The sequence below is a fragment of the Mus caroli genome, unplaced genomic scaffold, assembly GCF_978045245.1.
Source record: "Mus caroli unplaced genomic scaffold, Mus_caroli_1 scaffold_11, whole genome shotgun sequence".
Taxonomy (NCBI): Eukaryota; Metazoa; Chordata; class Mammalia; order Rodentia; family Muridae; genus Mus; species Mus caroli.
In genome coordinates, this window is record NW_028227266.1 from 58,142,060 (window position 1) to 58,162,312 (window position 20,253).

The 20,253-nt window shown below is 47.5% G+C and overlaps 1 protein-coding gene across 1 annotated transcript in view; it reads left to right on the top strand.

Moving 5' to 3' along the window:
- Window positions 1-16,567, top strand: part of Hexa (hexosaminidase subunit alpha) — a 24,790-nt gene extending 8,223 nt beyond the window's left edge. The window contains exons 2-14 of the mRNA XM_021171746.3: window positions 6,214-6,306; window positions 7,460-7,525; window positions 8,518-8,564; window positions 8,936-9,046; window positions 9,706-9,807; window positions 10,815-10,947; window positions 12,366-12,546; window positions 13,413-13,496; window positions 13,766-13,838; window positions 14,338-14,521; window positions 14,706-14,796; window positions 15,360-15,464; window positions 16,276-16,567. Of these exons, the coding sequence (XP_021027405.1) occupies window positions 6,214-6,306; window positions 7,460-7,525; window positions 8,518-8,564; window positions 8,936-9,046; window positions 9,706-9,807; window positions 10,815-10,947; window positions 12,366-12,546; window positions 13,413-13,496; window positions 13,766-13,838; window positions 14,338-14,521; window positions 14,706-14,796; window positions 15,360-15,464; window positions 16,276-16,339 (1,334 nt within the window). The 3' untranslated portion in view covers window positions 16,340-16,567. The remainder of the gene's footprint in view (window positions 1-6,213; window positions 6,307-7,459; window positions 7,526-8,517; window positions 8,565-8,935; window positions 9,047-9,705; window positions 9,808-10,814; window positions 10,948-12,365; window positions 12,547-13,412; window positions 13,497-13,765; window positions 13,839-14,337; window positions 14,522-14,705; window positions 14,797-15,359; window positions 15,465-16,275) is intronic.
- The last annotated feature ends 3,686 nt before the right edge of the window (window positions 16,568-20,253 follow it).

The following is a 20,253-nucleotide window of genomic DNA, read 5'->3' on the forward strand; positions in this document are numbered from 1 at the left end:
TATTGAATGACTACCGTGTATCAGGCACTGGGAACACAAAGACACAGATTGGTCCCTGCTGTTGAGGAACTCACAGCCTAGGTGAGGAGATAGACAGCTTATATTAAGATAAGTGTTATGAAAAATGTATGTGTACTCCATGGTCACACAGGAAGCTCTTAAGAAAGGGTGGGGGAATGGCCAAAACAGTTTTATATAAGAAGAAAAGCAGAACTATTTCTCAGCCCAACAAGTGTGGGAGAAATGCCAAGTTTGTTTTAATTGCAGGAAGCAATTTGTGACTAGAGAAGTATAAAGTTATGGATAAGACAGGACAATTCCAGGATTCTGGGAAGAGCTCACTCTGCTATGATGAGAATTCCTGAATAGAGCAAGAAAGAGGATGAGCCTTCAGGTCATCCTGTGGCCCCTGGGCTTCACCTGAAAACCGTGGAGCACTACTATTAGACTAGAGGATCTTTTTTTTTGTTTTTTGTTTTTTTTTTTTTTTGGTGCTGGGGGTCAAATCTTGAATTTCATGATCTTGATGATGCTGGGCAAGTGGTCTGTCTCCCAGCTACATCCCCAGGCCCATTAGAGGTTTTACATGGGGATTGTCATGATCAGATGTTCATGCCAAGAGATCCCAGAAGGTAGCAAATTGAAATGAGGAATAGGTGGAGGTGGGGAGGGAGCACCTGGGTGGTTTTTTATGTGGGAGAGTACAACAGGCTGAACTCAGGGTGAGAAAAGGCACAATGCTAAGAGTTGATGATTGCTATAATTATAAGACTTAATTGGATTTTTGTGTTTAATTGTTGAGCCTTTAGAGCGTAGGACAATGTTTAACATGTAACATTGTTTTGAGTGAGTAGGTCTGTAATCTACTTGGTGGAAAGTGTTCAGGGGAGTGTTTTTTAGGTGAATATATGCTATTATTAGAGAGAGAGAGAGGCTCAGCCAAGAGAGTTCCCTTCTGCACTGAAGATCCAGGGGTTCTTGAGACACCTGCGCCAGAGGTGTGCAGTTGTAGAGCTCTACAAGAGGGGTTGGCCTAGAAAAACAGAGTTAGAAGTCATGAGCTTATTGTGGGAGGAGAGATGTTGTCCAAGGAGGATGTAAAACAAGGAGTGGCCAAGCCAGCTGTCAGTCAACTGGCTCTTCTGGGAGGGAAGGGTAGTGGGAGGGAGGGAGGATTAAAAAGAAAAAGACAACACTATAACATGACTCCGGCCTGTGCTGAGGCTGAAGTGGGTTTATTTTTCTCCAGTTTGCTTTTATATTATTCTGGGTACATACAAAGAACAGGGTCAGTCCTAAGGCATAAACCGAGTGGTTAAGGAGCAAACAAAGCATAAACAAAGGTCACATGATTACTGCATTCAGAGTCTCATCAAGACCCATCAAGATACAAAGAACACTTTCCTCAGCTGTACTCACCTTGAGCCTACTTCCTAGCCCTAGCCCAATGTCAAATTCCTGCCAGATTCCTAGAAGCAGCCCCAAAAGCTCTCCACAGAGGAGGAGGAAAGAAGGCTAGCATCAGAGAAAATGGTCATGTTCAAGGAGGTAGGAGAAGACCAGGAGAGCAGACACCCCCCCCCCCAAGCCAATGGAAATTTGTTTTCTTTTTGAGACAAGGTCTCACTGTGAAGCCCCTACTAGCAAGGAACCCTCTATGTAGATCAAGCTGGCCTTGAATTCAGAGGTCCACCTTTCTCTGCCTCCCAAGTGCTGGGATTAAAGCCCTTTGCTACCAGAGGCCACATAGAGGAAGCTTTGTTTCAGTTCAAGCTTTGTCAAGGATGCTTGACGATCCAAAAAGTAGAGAGTGGTCTCCGGGACAACAGGATCTTCCTGACAGCAGGGATTGTTTTGTTTTGTTTTGTTCGTTTTGATCACTGCTGTATTCCTAGCACTTAGTGAATAAGCCTTGCACTTAGTAGGCCCTCAATAAATATTGAGTGAATATATGATGAATAAATGAATGAACTGGAAAAGGCCCCATGAACTTAGTTATAGAACCACAGAATTTTGGTGACGTCATTTTCAGGAGTATGTCTAGGGAAACTAGGTCATAGTAGAGATATAGTAGTGAGAAGCGTGGATGGAGGGTGAGGAAGAGGCTACAGAGAGAAGATGAAGCAGATGCAGATATGTTACCATGGGCCAGAAACATTAGCGGATTTATCTTCCTTTTATCTACCTGGTAAGATAGATGCTGTGGTGATCCTTGTTTTACAGATGAGAAGCCACAATTCAGTGAATAGCCTGCCCAGGGCCTTACAGTAAAAAAAGCTACCATCAGTATTTAAATTTCAATCTGCCTGACTTTGGAATTCAGTCCCAGCCGCCCAGACTGTTTTCTCTCCATGTTCTCTAAGGCAGGAAAGCCAGAGCAAGAGTGGGTGTTTAAGTTGATGTGCACTTGAGACTGGGAAGATGGCAAATACTTGAGTGCTGGGAGGAAAGAGGCAGTGGGAAGAAATCACTTGAAGATAATTTATATGAGAGGAGCCTGAGGGGAGGTCCAGAATACAGGCGAAGGGAAATAAATGTCTTCCATAGAGGAAAGGGAGGAGGTAAAGTCAGGTGCAGTGTTGCAGGCGTTCTGCGAGACTGGGAAAGGAAAGGAACATGGAATGGAGCTCTCAAGCTGCTGAAGTAAGGGAGGTGGAACCAGGTATAATCTTGAGGAAGGTGGCACAGGCTTGAAGTAGATGTTCCAGAGAATAGAAGGGGGCAATAGAGGGCATAGGAGACAACTTTCTTGGGTTTTTGTTGTTGTTTGATGTATGTGTGGTATGTGTCTGTGCGTGTGCTTGTAGAGGTCAGAGATAGATGTCTGATGTCATTGGCAGTTGCTTGCCTCCTCTTCAGACAGAGTCTCATTGAATATAGAACTTGCTGATTGGGCAGGCTGGCTGGCTGGCCAGCAGGCCTCCAGGATTCTCTTGTCTTTGCTCCCATGCCTGTGATCACAGGTCTGCTGGCTTTTCCGGCACATGCTAGGGATCAGAGCTCAGTTTCTCATGCTTCTACAGCAAGGGTTTCACCACTGAGCCATCGATCCAGTTCCTGAAGACTTACACAGGAACCTCAAGAACCAAGATAGATGTTTAGAGTAACCCAGTCCTGCTGTTCTGTTTCTCTCCCCCAAGGCCCGGGGAGTCGCAGAAAACAGGGCTGAGGCACAGCTGGCAGATGTGAAGTTGATCAGGATTAAGGATTTTGTTCCTTTGGTATGACAGACAGGCTATTGAGAGTATTGTTGCCATTATACCTGTGTATCTGCCTAGCAAGGAAGGAAACAGGGGCAGGAGAGGAAGTACAGACAGGAAGTGGAGAAGCTGTGTAATAGAGTCCAGAGAAACTTCCTCCGTGGGACTTGTGTGATGAGAAGGCCCTTGTTGTCAGACTTCCATGTTGGTGGTGAACTTGAAGGCATTGTAAGAGTGGGGGTTGGTGGAGAGGACCAAGGACGGGGTACAGTGCTTATGGTTTTAATATTCAAATACCTTTGGACTATTTTACTTTTTCAGCTACTTAAGTTAGAAAAGAATACAAACTTTTTTATGAACCCAAAGAAGAGAACAGTTCATTTAAGCTCGGTGAAAGCAGGATGGCTGAGCAAGGTAGGAGGTAGAGAACATGACTTAGGACCCTGAAGAACTTTGTCCATCTGCAGTCATGAATGAGGTCTTAGGAACAGGAATGTGGTCCCTCCCTGACATCGTTTGTGGAAGCCCCAGACATGCTGGGTTTGGCCACTGCAGAACCAGCTGTCCCAGCCCTATGCAAGCTTGCTTATGCTGCTGCTGGGCACCTGAGACATCACAGCTTCCTGTTCTTCCAGCTGACCTCATGGCCCGGTGCCCCGGGGTTTGCTGGCTGTGTGGACTCTTTACCATGCCCAGCCTCCCACACCTCAGTTCTTGATGCCAGGAGTGTTGGTGAGTGTAGAGACAGCTGTACCAACTCCTACCTGTTTCCTGCTTTCCTCAGAGCCTTGGCACAGTGGCAGCACAGGGGCAGGAAAACAAGTGTGACACAATGCTTACATCCTTCCAGATGACCCAGCGTCCCTCCTGTTCTGTCACTTCCCCCAGACCTTCCCTCTGGGTGCTTGTTTGATCCACGCTTTGGCACTGACTTTTATCAGCCCAAAGCCAGGCAGTCCTAGGAGTGCTAGGATTCATTGCCATGGTATTGGAGAAGGAGCCTTATCTGAGAGCCATTGTTCTGGGGGAAAAGGCTTTCCTGCTCAAGGTCTCCAAAAGAGTCTGCGACACATTCCCCTCACTCAGCCTATAGACAGCAAATGTTTGTGTGTTTAGAAAGATAAATATGACATTTAACAAAAAATAGGAGTTTTCCTGCTTTCCAAGTGTTGGCTCAGACAAGCCTGGAGTTTTCAGCCTGGCTCCATTTTTTTCATCAGGACAGTGGCCATGGTAAATAAATGTGGGTGACTTGTGACTTCTCATTGTGCAGACCTAGGACCTAGGATGACAGGGAGGCCTAGGACCTTCCCTCTCCTGTTGACTGTGGACACAGGAGCATTCTGTGTCACATTGGGGCCATGTGACATTCTGGGATAAGAAAGGCTTAAGGAGACAGGTTTATTCGTTCACACAGAGAGAGGTACAGTCTGTCGTCAGACTCTAGCGTGGCGGACTCGTAGATGTGTGTTAGAGAGGCAGCTCCTCTGGTTACACAGCTTAGGAGGACTATGAAGAATAGAGTTGTAATGGCAGGTCTTTTCCCCAAGAGGTTTGAGTAGGAATTAGTGGGTTGGGGATTAGAGTGAGGGAAGAGATCTTTGATTCTAGTTGGGTAGGAGAACTCAACTTTAACTGACTGGCATCCTGAGAGCTGAGGTGTAGACACGTGGCAAAGCCTAGCATCTCTGGTTTGGCTCTCTTCACAGGCTTGTGTGTGGTACTTAGTTCCCGTCTGCTTGGAGACGGGTAAGATTTGGGATTGTTCTGGTTCTGAAGACGCTCCTTGCCTTCTGCCAAGCCATCCTCTCTCTGACATTGTAGATTGAAGGGTGTTAAGGGTATTGTAGGGAGCTGCATACAAACAGCTCCAGGAATGAGCAGAGAAGGTTCATTGAGCTCAAGGCAGTAAAATCAGACTACTTTGCAAGCTGGGTATGGTGGTACCTGCCTGAAATCATAGCACTCAAGAGACTAAGGCAGGAGGACTGCTATACATTTGAGGTTAACCTGGGCAATCCTTCGTCTCACAAAACAAAATAGACAATAATAATATCAGACCACTCTGAAATCCACAGATTAGAAAAGAGGGAGAGAAATGCTTCGGCATTTGTATCTGCGTGACCTGGGGTCTGTAGTCAGCATCGCGGAGTGGATTGGCTCATGCAGGATGGCTTTTGCCTTTGAGAGCAGATTTACCCTAGAGAACCTGCTGGGGAAGGGACAAGTGGGATAGGCTTAGCCATCTCCGCCGGCTTAGTTTCCTCATCGTGGGGACCTCCTGGCTACTGTTTCATCTGTGCCTTACCTTGTGGGCTTTAACAAAGTGGGAACTCCTTTATGGGGAACTTGGAACAGCAGTGCTACGTACAGTGTCCTAGTCTACAGTGAGGTAACGATGCACATATCCACATCCAGATGTGGACCTTAGGTGTGGCAGCTTCGTAATTATAATCCCGACCCTCAGTTAGGCAGAGGCAAGAGGATTGCCCTAAGTTTGGGACCAGCCTGGTCCACACAGCAAGTTCTGAGCCAGCTAGGGCTACAAAGCAAGATTCTATTTCAAAGCAAATTGATCATGGAAATATGTTTTGGGGGGCAAAAAATGTTAGTGAATTCTGTGACATAGTTGATTTGCATTGTAACTTCCTCTGTGGTGACCAGGTAGCAGCAGAGTCTGCCACTCAGCAGGTACTGCACAGCAGAGTGTCCTGAAGCCCTCTGAGGGCAGCTGCTATTGAGACTGTAAACTGCCTGGGCTGTTCAGAAGAGACTGATAGGGAGAGTGGCCAGCTCGTTCAAACATGGTCAGAGCAGGCTGCTGGGGGAAGTGGGAACACAGGCTGAGCAAAGGCTAACCATGACCAGGCAGTGCCGGTGCCGAGGGTAAATGCCCTTCCTTTCAGAGGGACTAGAGCTAGGGACCGTCCTAGAGAGCTGTGGGTTTGCCTGTTGCTTCTGGGGGCTGGGGGGAGGAGGCAGGTCAGTCCATTGAGCTTATTTGTCTTCACAGAAAACCAGCAAACGTTGGGGAAGAACATTCTGGTGGTCTCCGTCGTCACAGCTGAATGTAATGAATTTCCTACTTTGGAGTCGGTAGAAAATTGTAAGTACCATTCTGTTCCCTGTCTTCAAAGCCAGCTCTTGTCTGGGACTGTTCCTCCAGCTATCCTGAGCTAGGCTGCTGCTGAATGACCTTAGGGACTGGGGCTCACCAAGTGTCAAGACCCACAGAAAATGTCACACAGACATTAAGTCCCATGGAACACCTGTCTTCTGGACTGAACAAGGGACTGATTAAGACATGTGAACACATAACCAGGCATGGTGGCGCACACCTCTAATCCCAGCACTCGGGAGGCAGAGGCAAGGGGATCTCTGTGAGTTCGAGGCCAGCCTGGTCTACAAAGGGAGTTCCAGGACAGCCAGGGCTACACAGAGAAACCTTGTCTCGAAAAAGAGAAAAGAGAGAGAAAGAGAGATGTGGACACTTTGCTGGGTTTTCTCAAGGACATTTGATACTGGAGGGAGATCCTTTGGGGTCATTTATACTGCAGTGAAGCTAAGTCATTAGTCCTGAGCAACAGATTTGTGGCTTTGAAGTCTCCAATGTGAATATTAGAGTATTGGAATCTTCCTCAGATTATTGGGTAAACTGGCTGAAGCCTGGAGGGAAGGGCGGTCACAAGGTGGTCACAAAAGCTAAAAGCTCATAGGAAGAATCCCTGGATTCTTATGGGGAAACCTAACCAGCAGACTGCATGGTGCTTTGCCTAATGTGAGCCACATGCATCAGTGGCCAGGCCTACAGAGCTAGGTGGTGCCCGCCCTGCTGTTTGGATGTTTGCTGATTTATTGATTCATTTGTATGTGTGAAATACGTATATTTGTTCATGTGTGCACTTGTGTGTGTGCATATGAAAGCCAGACTTTTGTATCAGGTGTCTTCCTCAGTTACTCTCCACCTAATGTTTTTTAAAATAGTGTCTCTCCTGAGCCCAGAGCTCATTATTTCACTAGACTAGCTGGCTCATAAGCTCCTGGGATGTTTGTCTCCACCCTGCCTCGCTCGTCCCCCAGCACATCAGTTTTGTGTGCCCCTGAGTCTGAGTCAGGGATATGAGAATCCAAACTCGGGTTCCCTGTAATTGCCGACATCTTACCCCCTGTGTTGTCCTCAGTCCTCTTTGTTTGCTTTCTTGTTTATTCAGAGATTGGCACAAAATGCTTGGTTCACACGCTAATTTTTGTCATTTCAGACACCCTAACCATTAATGATGACCAGTGTTTACTCGCCTCTGAGACTGTCTGGGGCGCTCTCCGAGGTAACACGGTGGGGAAGGAGATGACACTTAGGAAATAAGGAGCTAGTGGGAGCGACTGTGCATTATGCAGCTGGGCATGACTTGCTGCAGCAGCAGACGTGGCAGTGAGAGTGGACCCTGCTGCAGACACGGTCCTGCTCACTCAGTCCACAGTTGGGAAGTCTTTAAGAAGGAAAGCTAACCCAGGCATGCTAGTCTGGCAGGCTGATAGTTCCAGCTATTCAGGAAGCCAAAGCAGAAAGATTACTTGAGCCCAGGAGTTCATTCTGGGTAATATAGCTAGACCACCCGCCATCTCTTTAAAAGAGAAAGAAAAAGCAAGCTGGGTGTGGCTCATGCCTGTAATATGTGCTCTTAGGAGGCCAAGGTTGGGACACATTCTCAGTTTTTGTTATTGCACTGCCAGTCCTATGTACTTTGAAGAAAGAAATACACAACCCCCGCTCTATCCTCTGCTCTCTTGCACAAAAGGTGCAAGGCTACAGATTTGAGACCCTACTGCAAGTGGGAAGAGGTCCAGACAGTACACAGTAGTGTGCTTTACAAGTCCTGCCTAACCATTGAGGTCTGATGGAGTCTTTTATCTTGAAATCTGGACACTCAGGATATTTTATGGGACTTCTGTTTCCCGAAGTAGGGCCCAAGCTGCTGAGAACGTGCAACACTCTGGACCCAGTCTGCCAGTACTCGGGTCTCAGTAGACTCCAAGTCAGAGGGCGTGATTAGGCAGATGCTGAGGGTAGCTGCTGCCCCCCATACCTCAGCCCTCAGCAGCTGGGCCTCCCCCTCAGAAACAGAAGAGGCCCAGCTGTGGATCCAGATTCCTTGAACTCAGGGTTGTGATTCTTTTTTCATGGTTCACTGGGAGACATTATGAACAGCACAGTGGGGTATCCCTTTCCAAGTAGTCAGCACACTGGGGTACCTTTTTCCAAGTGGACACACCTTTTTCACTGCCTGGGTCTTTACTCTGCCTCTCCTCCTCTCCACAGGTCTGGAGACTTTCAGTCAGCTTGTTTGGAAATCAGCTGAGGGCACGGTAAGTCTGACCCCAGCAGGAGTCTAGGGAGAAATTCGGGTGGATTCTGTTTGGAGATACTGTAATGTGGTTCCCGTGGATCATTTAGCAATTATCTTGGTGCCATATTGCTTTGAAGAAAATAAACCTGCTGGCCTTAGGAAAATGTAGTTTGTAAATTGAGTAGCGTATCAGGTGCTGTGTTGGTTTGGCATGGGACAGTTCTGTGTAGTCTTTGATGTGGAGAGGTTGGTGGGAAGAGTGGAAGGATAGTCATTTTGGAGAACATTCATACATTGGATTTTGGGGATCTTGGGAGAGCCTTTCTCCTTTCTCTGTCCCGATGGTAAGTTCCTTTGAATCCTGATGCATTCAGTGTTTGCTCCACACAGTTCTTTATCAACAAGACAAAGATTAAAGACTTTCCTCGATTCCCTCACCGGGGTGTACTGCTGGATACATCTCGCCATTACCTGCCATTGTCTAGCATCCTGGACACACTGGTAACCAAGCCTCAGGGCCTTCTTCATTTCATGCGAAGGTGCTGGGTAGTGGGGCATAATAGAGCTTTTCTATGTAACTCTGTGAGCCCCTGGGAAAAGTATAGACGACTGCCTACTCTAGGATAAGATGGATTTGGATACAGTGTTGCTTATACTGTTTGGGGGAATTGATTTCTCTGCCTGGCACGGCTGACTGCAGTTTAATTAAGTCAAGATTATAGGAAGGTTGCTCTAAAGCCTTTGCTGGGGAAGTTGCTAGCTCTCCTGGATCTGATGTGCAGTTGTTGCTCATCTACCACATGGGGCTGCTTTCCCTTTGTCCCTGTGGTGGAACTAAGGGAGCTGACATAGATGTTAGCCTTGACTTCTGTGAGTTAAGTTATAGGACAGCTGAGTTCCCAACAGACATCTCAGTCAGATGGGGGGAGGTGGAAATGTCGCTCTGAGATCCATGGGGACATAGAAAGCGAGAGGGTTCTGCAGTGCTGCAGTCAAAATTCATCTGAAAGATGGCTCTGAAACATGCTTCCTCACAGGAAGATCTGACTTTGAGAAAGAAATATAAGTGCATTCCTGGAACTTGAGGAAGGTTGAGTTTTGCTATTGTATGTAGAGCAGTCTGCCCAGTATGGGGTTCTGATCTGTGCTCTGACCTCCAGGATGTCATGGCATACAATAAATTCAACGTGTTCCACTGGCACTTGGTGGACGACTCTTCCTTCCCATATGAGAGCTTCACTTTCCCAGAGCTCACCAGAAAGGTATGATTCACGTTACCCAAACATGGTCTTCAGGTTCTCAAGGGCAGTTCTCAGCCTAACTAATCAGAGGGAAAGGGCAACAGCGCTGAAGTCAGGACCCAAGGATTCAAGTCCTCACATTAATTTGTTTTATAACCTTCAGTGGCTAATATCTCCTGGTTTTGTTTTTTGATGTTATTTACATACATTCTGTTAAATGGGCATAATTCCTTCTTATTTATCTCATTAGCCTTAGATTGCCCAGATAAAGCAGTAGATGTTGTCCTGGGAAGATGAGGCAGTCTGCTGAACAACCTAAGGACTGGTGAGGGTGGGGGATGGGAGTGGGTACCTGGAGCCCAGTGCTGAGTTTCAGGTTCAGGTTCAGGTCTTACTCAGTGTTCTATTGCTGTGAACAGACACCACGACCACGGCAACTGTTATAAATGAAAGCATTTAATTGGGGCTTTCGTACAGAAGAAAGATTTAGTCCATTGTCATCATGCAGGTAGACGTGGTGGAGAAGTAGCTTGAGCGGTGTTCATCTAGATATCTAGGCAGCATATCTATAGGAGAGTGAGCCTCTGGGCCTGGCTTGAGCTTCCAAAACCTCAAAGCCCACCCTGCCCCCAGTGGCATACTTCCTCCAACAAGGCCATACCTACTCTAACAAGGTCACACCTCCTAATAGTTCCACTCTCTGGTAATCAAGCATTCAAATCCATGACCGTATGGGGGCCATTCTTATTCAAACCGTTACAAATCCTATCTCAGAAAATAAAAGAAAGTTGTACTGGAACACACACAATGTTGCTGCCGCATGCAGACATGCACACTGGCCAAAAGAAAGCAGTAGATGTGATAACTTTGGGGAAATTTTATCATAGTTTTATCATAATAGACTCTTGAAGAAGTCACCAGTACACATGGGCTTCGGACGAGTGTTCTAAAATTCAGGGTGTTTGAATATCTTCTCTTTCCAGTAGCCACAGGGAATGAGATTCTGAAGTGTATCTTCTGCCTTTCAGGGGTCCTTCAACCCTGTCACTCACATCTACACGGCACAGGATGTGAAGGAGGTCATTGAATATGCAAGGCTTCGGGGTATCCGTGTGCTGGCAGAATTTGACACTCCTGGCCACACTTTGTCCTGGGGGCCAGGTAAGAATGGAGCTGTAGTTGGAGGGGTCTGCTCAAAGAGGGGCTCCAGGGCGTTGGTTCTTAGATGTCTTATATCTTGGCCTTGGCTCTTGAAAAACTGTTCTCCATCAACTCCTGCCCAGAGGGAGTTCCTTCCAGAGGTAAAGCAAGAAAGTGACTCAAGTGAGCCAGCTCCTGCTACAGAAGTTATTCCTAAGGGTGTCTTGGCCCCAAAGTCTTCCTGCCTGGGCTGCTCCTAGGAAAAATTCAATTTATGCAGAGACTTTAACTAGTAAAATTATGGGCAGATGGGGCTGGAGAGATACGGCTCAACAATTAAGAGAACTGGTTGCTTTTCCAGAAATCCTAGGTTCAATTCCTAGCACCAACCTGGCAGATAATAAATATCTGTAATAGTAGCCCTATGGGATCGGATATTTTTTTGGTGTGCAGATACACATACACAGACAAAGCATCCATATACATAAAACAGATAAGCCTTAAAATTATGTATGTGTGTGTATGTATGTATGTACGTACGTGTTTGTGTATCTAAGGGAAGAGGCCATGCATATTGATAGACATCTGTAAACCCAACACTTAGGAAACCACAAGAGGATCTAAAATTCAATGGCAGCCTGAGACATAAGTGATTCAGGCTTCTGCCTTCGCCACCCCCACCCCCCAACAAAAGCAAAAGTGTTTCCCAGACATTGTTGTAGGTTTTTTATACCTTAAAGTAGATACTGAGGAGTTTGACCCCTAGGGTAGAATTTGTATGAAAGAAGATGGGGGATTGGGGCGTAGCACACACCTTTATCCCAGCATCAGGCAGAAGCAGGCAAATCCCTGAGTTCAAGGCCAGCCTGGTCTAGAGTGAGTTCCATGATACCCAGGGCCACACAGTGAAATGCTCTCTGAAAAACAAAACAAAACAAAACAAAGCAAAATAAAAATCAAAGAAGTTGAAGCTAGTCTTTGGAGATCACCATTGCATGATCATTTTTGCTGCTCAGTCACTTGCTTCTGTATCCAGGAACCCCAAGTGAACCCTAGATGACACCTTTGGGAAGATTGGAATAGGCTGCCTCCTGGCCCAGACACGGCCCTCGGGGAATGTGGAAATGGGCAGCAGGAGCTAGAGTGGAGGGGCTGTCAGTGGGTGCTGACGTGCTATCGCCTTAGCCCCGAGGAGCTGGGTGGTTTACGCTGGAAAATGTGTGTAGGGTAAGATCGTACACATCGGCATTCATTGCCTGTAGCCCAGCCTCAGTCTCTGAGGGTAGATAAGTCTGTATTTACTTGATTGTGACTAAACAGGTTGTTACTGATGCACTGCACGTGTGGATGAACAGTCGTCTACTCCATCTAGGGCCTACTGTGCAGGAGTATCCATGGGCAGGTGTATGTGTAACACTGGTGGGTTCTCTGTTAATTAGGTGCCCCTGGGTTATTAACACCTTGCTACTCTGGGCCTCATCTCTCTGGCACATTTGGACCGGTGAACCCCAGTCTCAACAGCACCTATGACTTCATGAGCACACTCTTCCTGGAGATCAGCTCTGTCTTCCCGGACTTTTATCTCCACCTGGGAGGAGATGAAGTTGACTTCACCTGCTGGTATGAGCCTTTTGGACTTCATGCACCAGCCTGAGGGTGGGTTACTCCGTCAGCACTATGGGCCTGCTGCTGCTACTTACGGGCTCACTTGTAAGGGAGCCCTGTCTCAGCCCAGAGAGGCCCTATATGAGGAGCAAGGCTGTTGGTATGAACTCCTCTCCCTGCCCCCTCACATCCTGGGATATTTATGGATATCCTCATTCTGAGCCGAGAACTGTCTTGGAAAAATGGAGGATAAAGAAAAATAGTCCCCACTTAAGAAGGCTTAAACTAGTCCAGTCAAGAGTCTAGTGCGCGCTAGAGAGCACTTACTGATGTATCAGGACAGAGAATGAAGACTTGGGTTCCCACCCAGCACCCATATTGGGCAGCTCATGAATGCCTGGGACAAGACCTACTTAATGTTAGGTCATAAAGTTCAAACTCTCAGATCTGCAGCGCCCACAAGGGGCCAGGGGCTTCTGAGCAGTAGGCCCCAGAGTTAGGTGTGAGGAGAGTTTGTCTTTTGGGAACATGATGAGGAAGGCATGGAAGCAAACACAGGCACTGTAGGTTAAGGAATCTGCAGCAGGTCAGAGATCATAGGCCTGCGAGACTAGTGCGATCCAGAGAGCAAATGGAAGGTGCATTCTCCCTGAGAGCGTGGGTTTGAGACTCCTCAAGATCAGGCTTCTTTCTTTCTTAGCCTGTGTCTGTTCTATACAGTCTTACATGGCTACAAGTTGACTGGAGACCTTTGGCTGTCTCTGGTGGTTTGATATTTTAGGTGGAAGGGGCAGGTTGCAGGAGGCTGGATGCCTAACCTGGAGGTTGCATGGCTTCAGGATGATGGAAGAACTAATCACCACTCTTTTCTGGCTTCCCAGGAAGTCCAACCCCAACATCCAGGCCTTCATGAAGAAGAAGGGCTTTACTGACTTCAAGCAGCTGGAGTCCTTCTACATCCAGACGTGAGGAAGGAAGGAGGGTGGGCGTGTTAGGAATCACCTTCTATGGGGAACGGTGTCTGCTCTCAGTACCAAAGTCAGTCCCTAGGACCATTCCCTGCTCCCTAAGGGTCCCTTTGTCCTATCTGTTCAGGTTTAGCGTGGTCAGGTGGTAGATCTACCCAGAGATAGATGCTCATGTCCAGTCAGGGCTAGGCCCTGCCAGGCTCAGCACCTGGAGGGCTGCCACACACAGCCGAGTGACACCTTGCTGATGCTCCTCTCCTCTCCAGGCTGCTGGACATCGTCTCTGATTATGACAAGGGCTATGTGGTGTGGCAGGAGGTATTTGATAATAAAGTGAAGGTGAGCAGGGGCAGAGAAGAGAAGGCACCCATCTCAATCTCCCGGGCCTCCCTCCTCTCTAGGGACCAATCATGTTGCCAAATAGGCTCTACGGTCAGAGAGCTGGGCGGCATCTCTTTAGCTCTCTAGAAGAGCTACAGAAGTGTGACCGCTGGAGTTTAGGTCAGAACCTCGTATCTAATTGTGGATTCCTGAGGCTTTGTGTGCTGTGCTTTCCTTCTGAGTCATAGACTTAGATCCTCTGTTTCTTTGGACCCCACTGCCATTCCCCTCAGCTCTCAACCGGTAATTACCACCTCTTCTATATAGACAGGGAAGCTGCAGTGGGTCTGGGAGGGGAGCAGCATGGGGCTCTGTTAAGTAGTGAGCACCTCAGCTCAGAAGCATCCTTTGCTGCTGGGAAGCAGGGAGCTCTCTGTGGCCTGGGTACCATGCATAAGAATGAACCTCAAGTCTTCTGAACTCTGTACCATGACTGCCCTTTGACCTTTCGTGACAGGTTCGGCCAGATACAATCATACAGGTGTGGCGGGAAGAAATGCCAGTAGAGTACATGTTGGAGATGCAAGATATCACCAGGGCTGGCTTCCGGGCCCTGCTGTCTGCTCCCTGGTACCTGAACCGTGTAAAGTATGGCCCTGACTGGAAGGACATGTACAAAGTGGAACCCCTGGCGTTTCATGGTGAGAGCGGGGTACTCTGTTGGCTGGCCAGAGTCTGGGCTGAGATCCAGGCTAGGAGTTAAGAGGGGCAAGGAACACACTGCAATTTAGGAAATAAGATGGCCTTTCTGAGGAGGAGGCCGCACTGGAAGGATAGTTGAAGGAGAGCCTCACCACCACGGTCTGTTGTTTTATTTTCCCTCAGGTACGCCTGAACAGAAGGCCCTGGTCATTGGAGGGGAGGCCTGTATGTGGGGAGAGTATGTGGACAGCACCAACCTGGTCCCCAGACTCTGGTAAGGATTTTGGGTGCGGCCAGGATGGTAGGGTCGAGGGTGCAGAGGTTAGGCTTGAGGTAGGGCTGGTGCCTCACAGTCTCAGTCCCTTCCAGCTCCCCAGTGCTTCACCCGTGAGGGAAGCTCTGAGATGATGCTTCTCTTTGTCTGGGATGCTCACACCCCACGTGGCTTCTGCGTGTGCGTCCAATAAAGCATTATGTGTGCAGGAGAATGGCCATCGTCTCCAGTTCACAAGTTCCGCAAAGAACCCAGGGGTACTTGCTTGGGATGAGAGTAAGGGCATTCTCTTGGCAACCTCCCCAAATACAGTGGGGTATTCCACGTTAACTTTCAGCTGACACGCCCTAAGGATTACCCTTATTCCTATGTCTCTGGGAGAGGAGGAGCTTGGAATCACTGTACGCTGATGAGGATGGTTCTAACGAGGGTGAAACTGAGCCCTGGAACTGCCGTAGAGCGCCCATCTGGTTGTCAGCTTTGAACAAGGCGTCATTTACAGCTGAGCTAGTTTGGGAAGGAAGACACACGGGGCCCAATCTTCTGTCTCCTCCCTCCTGTAGGCCCAGAGCGGGTGCCGTCGCCGAGAGACTGTGGAGCAGTAACCTGACAACTAATATAGACTTTGCCTTTAAACGTTTGTCACATTTCCGTTGTGAGCTGGTGAGGTAAGCGGGCTCTGGGCAGATCTGAGAAGAAAGGAGTAAGAGCCAAAACTTTAGAAGCTTTTTGTGCTAGGTACTGTTTTTGAATACTCCATCCTGTAGAATTTGTATCACAGCCCATAGGTAGGAATATATCGTCTCCATTTTAGGAGTATACAGCCCCTGAGTACTTTATTAAAAATCGGCAGGAAGCAGGATTTGAACCTGTAAGCTCTGACTGACTCATGAATACCTGTACCTCTCTTGACTGTGGCTTGTGTAAGCAGTCATTTGATAGAAACATAGCCTAGTGCAGAGCAGACATGGCTGGGAGTCCTCTGTCGTGGGCTCTAAGACACTGGGTAATTGAGGTGGTATTTTGTTTATCTCCAAGCATGTTGGGTTGGTTTGGTTTGTTGTTGTTGTTGTTGTGATAATGAAGGTATGCTTGGCGGTCCCCTAAAGGTCAGTTCTTAGGGCTTCCGAGCCTTAGCTTGAGGACAGGGTTTAATCCCTGACTCAGTCCTTTCCACTGCTGTGCTTATTGAATATTAGAAGCAGGAGTGGACATCTGAGTGGGCCAAGAGCATCAGACATCCCTCAGGCCCTGTCCTCTTTTCCAAAGTAACTGAATTCTGGTGGGGGAGTAGAGACCTGCACAATAGAAAGAGTGCCCTCATTGAGAATCTTGGAGGGAGGTCACCAAGTAACTTGGGTACAGTAATATTTTGAGATTCACTGAAATGGGAAGGAGGCTTTTGGTTATTATGGAGATGGTGTTACCATGGTCCAAGGCCAAATAATTCATCTTCCATTTCTTTATGTTCTCTTCCAGGAGAGGAATCCAGGCCCAGCCCATCAGTGTAGGCTACTGTGAGCAGGAGTTTGAGCAGACTTGAGCCACCAGCGCTGAACACCCAGGAGGTTGCTGTCCTTTGAGCCAGCAGCGCTGAGCACCCAGGAGGGTGCTGGCCTTAAGAGAGCAGGTCCCGGGGCAGGGCTAGTCTTTCACTGCCTCCCGGCCAGGGGAGAACACCCCTTGCCCGTGTGCCCCTGTGACTACAGAGAAGGAGGCTGGTGCTGGCACTGGTGTTCAATAAAGATCTATGTGGCATTTTCTCTAATCAGCTTGGGTTGCTTATGTAAAAAGAAAAACGAATGAATGGCCCTCAGGTCACCACTGGTTACACTCAGGACCCGCTCCTGGATTGTACAGGTTAAAGGCAGTGCTTCGCCAGTTCTCCCACATGTCTGTCCTCAGAAAGGACACTTCATTTTGTGTCCCTTCCAAGGCTTCTGTCTGTGGAAGAAGATGCTATGGGAGCTCCAGATTCAGCCTGGTCCCAGTGGTCACTTCCCGTGAGCCTCTGCTCTCCTCTCCTCCTGGGTTCTTAAATTTCCTTGACCCCACCATTTGTGTACTGTTGAACAAATACTGTGGTTCAGGCACTGTGATAAAGTGTTTTGATTCTCTTTTTGAGGCAAGAATTTCATGTGAGCCAGGCTAGCCTTGAACTTGATGTATATATTGGCCTTGAAATTTCTGAGCCTTCTGCCTCCCAAATTCTGAGATTACCACACACCAGCACTCACAGCAAGGTGTTGAATTTGAAGGACCTGTTTCTGAGGGGTCTGGACAAATCCAAAATAATGCAGCCGGTTCCCCACTCCTCCCTCCGGGTTGTCAGCCCATCGCATCTTGTGAATGACACAGCTGATTTGGAAAGTGAAGCCCTGGGGAAGAGCCCTGGAGGAGGGTGTGACCTGGTATCCTCTAAGAGAAACTGCCTTAGAGAACTGTCAAGCTGTGGATGCAGGCTGCCCCCTGCTGGTTGCAGGTCCCTTAGCCTGGTCTGCAGAGGCAAGGAAGAGGTTCCAGGTATCAGCTTCCAGCATTCTGGGTACTGAAGCTTTTGAAAGGCAGGGCCAGATATCTTGGTCCTTAACTGCTACTCTTCAATCCCTCACGCAGGTTCTTTGGGGACCTGATTGGCCGTTATGATTTGCCTCTGTCGTGCCATTTCTACAGGAATAGAGTGACTACCTTCTGCTAGAGCAAAATTCTTTTTTTTTTGTTTGTTTTTGTTTTTTTGAGACAGGGTTTCTCTGTGTAGCCCTGGCTGTCCTGGCACTCACTTTGTAGACCAGGCTGGCCTGCCTCTGCCTCTGCTGGGATTAAAGGCGTGCACCACCACGCCCGGCTCTAGAGCAAAATTCTTAAGGAATTGTCAGTCCCACCTAGCCAAGCCTGAGTTCTAGCCTGGAACCTTAATCTAAGCCTTTACCTCTTCATCAAAAGAATTCTTTCATGTGCTATTCAGAAGCCTGAGGGTGCTTGCTGGTGAGGACTCTGCAGAAATGGACCAATACAGGCAGGAATGAAAGTTCTATGGATACTTGACACCCTCTCTGAGTATCCCCCCTTTTCATACTTTAGACTTTATGTGTCTGAGTGTTTTGCTCACATGTATATCTGAATCCTGTGTTCTGTAACCGGAGTGATGGGCAATTATGAATCAACTATGTGAGTCTTCTTTGAGGACAGGAGTTCTCTTAACCTGGAGCCACCTCTACACCTCACCCCACTACACACACACACACACACATCTTTTTTTTTTTGCTGTTCTGAGACAAAAGTCTCAGTATGTAGCCTTGGCTGGCTTGGACCTCATAGAAATCTGTCTCTGTCTCCTGAATGCTGTGATTAGATGTGTGTCCCACCCATCCCACACACGCCTGGCCAGGTATCGGTTTCTTGAGACAATTCACCCCAAACTGGGAGCCCTCCATGTATCATGCTGGAAGGACAGAGCTGAGGCCTCTTTGCTGCACACTGAATAAATCTGTAATTTACTGCTGTTTGGCTGAGCCCTGTTAGTCTGCCAGCCCCCAGACTCTCACCTGACAACTAACAGAAACATTGTCAATGGACTTTAAATGCCCCTGACCTCTCCCAGGACATCTTGGGCATTCCTAGTGTTCAGGAAAAGAGCAAGCACTGATCTGAGTCAGTGAGGGAAGAAGCCACAAAAATAGGTCTTAGAACTAAGTTTCTGTGACTATACTCAACGAAACATTTTCCTTTTTTTTTTTTTTCCAGAGCTGAGGACCGAACCCAGGGCCTTGCGCTTGCTAGGCAAGTGCTCTACCACTGAGCCAAATTCCCCAGCCCCGAAATATTTTCTGTAATGTTATTACCATTAAAAAAAAAAAAAAGTGGTAACCTGGTCAAGACAAGACAGCGAGTGGTTTTTTCCAGCCGCCCACCGCTGTTTGTGTTCTGTGACCATGAGGTCATTTACCTGAAGACTGTCAGATCTCAAACTGCCCATAGGCCAGGAACAACGGCTCACAGCCAGGCACCCAGTGTGTACAGTGCACAGAATCAGGCTTGCTAGGGTCCTCAATGCACCACCAGGGGGCAGAGAAGTACCCATTCTGCCCCTGGCACTCCTCTGATTAGAAGGAGGAAGTGCAGGACCCATAGGAATTAAAAGGAAGCAGAGCACTTGTGGCCTCCCTCTCCTAGGCATGAGCGGATGCTGAGTGGCCGGCAGTACACCTTCCAGGACTATGATTAACTGGTGTCCCCGATGACTTCAAGTGCACATCAATGGATGGTTGCAGGGATAACACATCAGGGCTTGGGGGTCCAGGTGCCACTACGGCACTAAGAATGCTGTGGTGGTGTCCGGGAATTTCGGGACCATTGAAGTGAGGAAAGTCAATAACTGGGAAGGTAAGGATAATGTGTTCTATGTTCATATGAGACATGTGAGTCCCCATTTAATATCCCTAACACCGATGAGGTCTATCCGTGTAATTCTTATCAGTACCTTGTTAGGTTAACCTGACCCATAATCTAGATTCAGGGTCTGATGGCCTGGCATGATGAGTGTGTGTTTGTTTGTTCTACTCTGAAAATAAGAATTAGGAACTTTGTTAAGTAAAATTGGTTTCCTTTACAAATAAACTCTAAAAGGTTGAAAATTAACATCCTTTTTTATACTGCTATTAACACAGGATTATAATATCTCAACTATTATTTGCTTCCATTCATTGTAACCAGTTGAACCCAAGAGTTTATGCCTATTATGCCACCAAGCTACATCCACAGCCCAGGATATATATCTTTAAAAAGAAGAAACATGGGACTGTTGAGATGGCTCACCAGGTAAAGGTGCTGAGCCCAAGTTGTTCCTTGACTTCATATAAGTTCTATGGCTCATGAGCATGCATGCATGTGTACAACACACAGTGCCATAAACTTTTTTAAAAAATAGGTATGTCTTTCAATCCTATTCCCTTCTCCAAAGTCACTTTCCATAATTTAATTTAAATCACATTTTTTCTACAGTGTCTGATACTTAATTGTGATTTATTTCCTTTTTTTTTTTTTATTTGAGCTGGGTGGTGCACACCTTTAATCCTCATGCTTGGGAGGCAGAGACAGGCAGATCTCTGAATTCCAAGTCAGCCTGGTCTACAGAGGAAGTTCCAGGACAGCCTGGGCTACACAAAGAAAACATGTCTCAAAAAAGAATTTTTTTTTTTTAATTTGAGACAAGATGTGATATAACCTAGGCTACCCTTAATTCACGATTTGAAATCCTGACTTCATCCCTGAATATTCCGAGTGCTGGGATTACAGGCATGCATCACCACATCCATCTATTAATAAATTGCCTATGGATCACTTTATTGCAGGTTACAGGAGGGGTGCTTAGAAACTACAGAAGGGTGTAAAAGAGGAGGCAGAGCTGTTGACAGGCAGACACTGAAGGAAGGTAGAGTGTGTTCCAGTTGGCTAAGT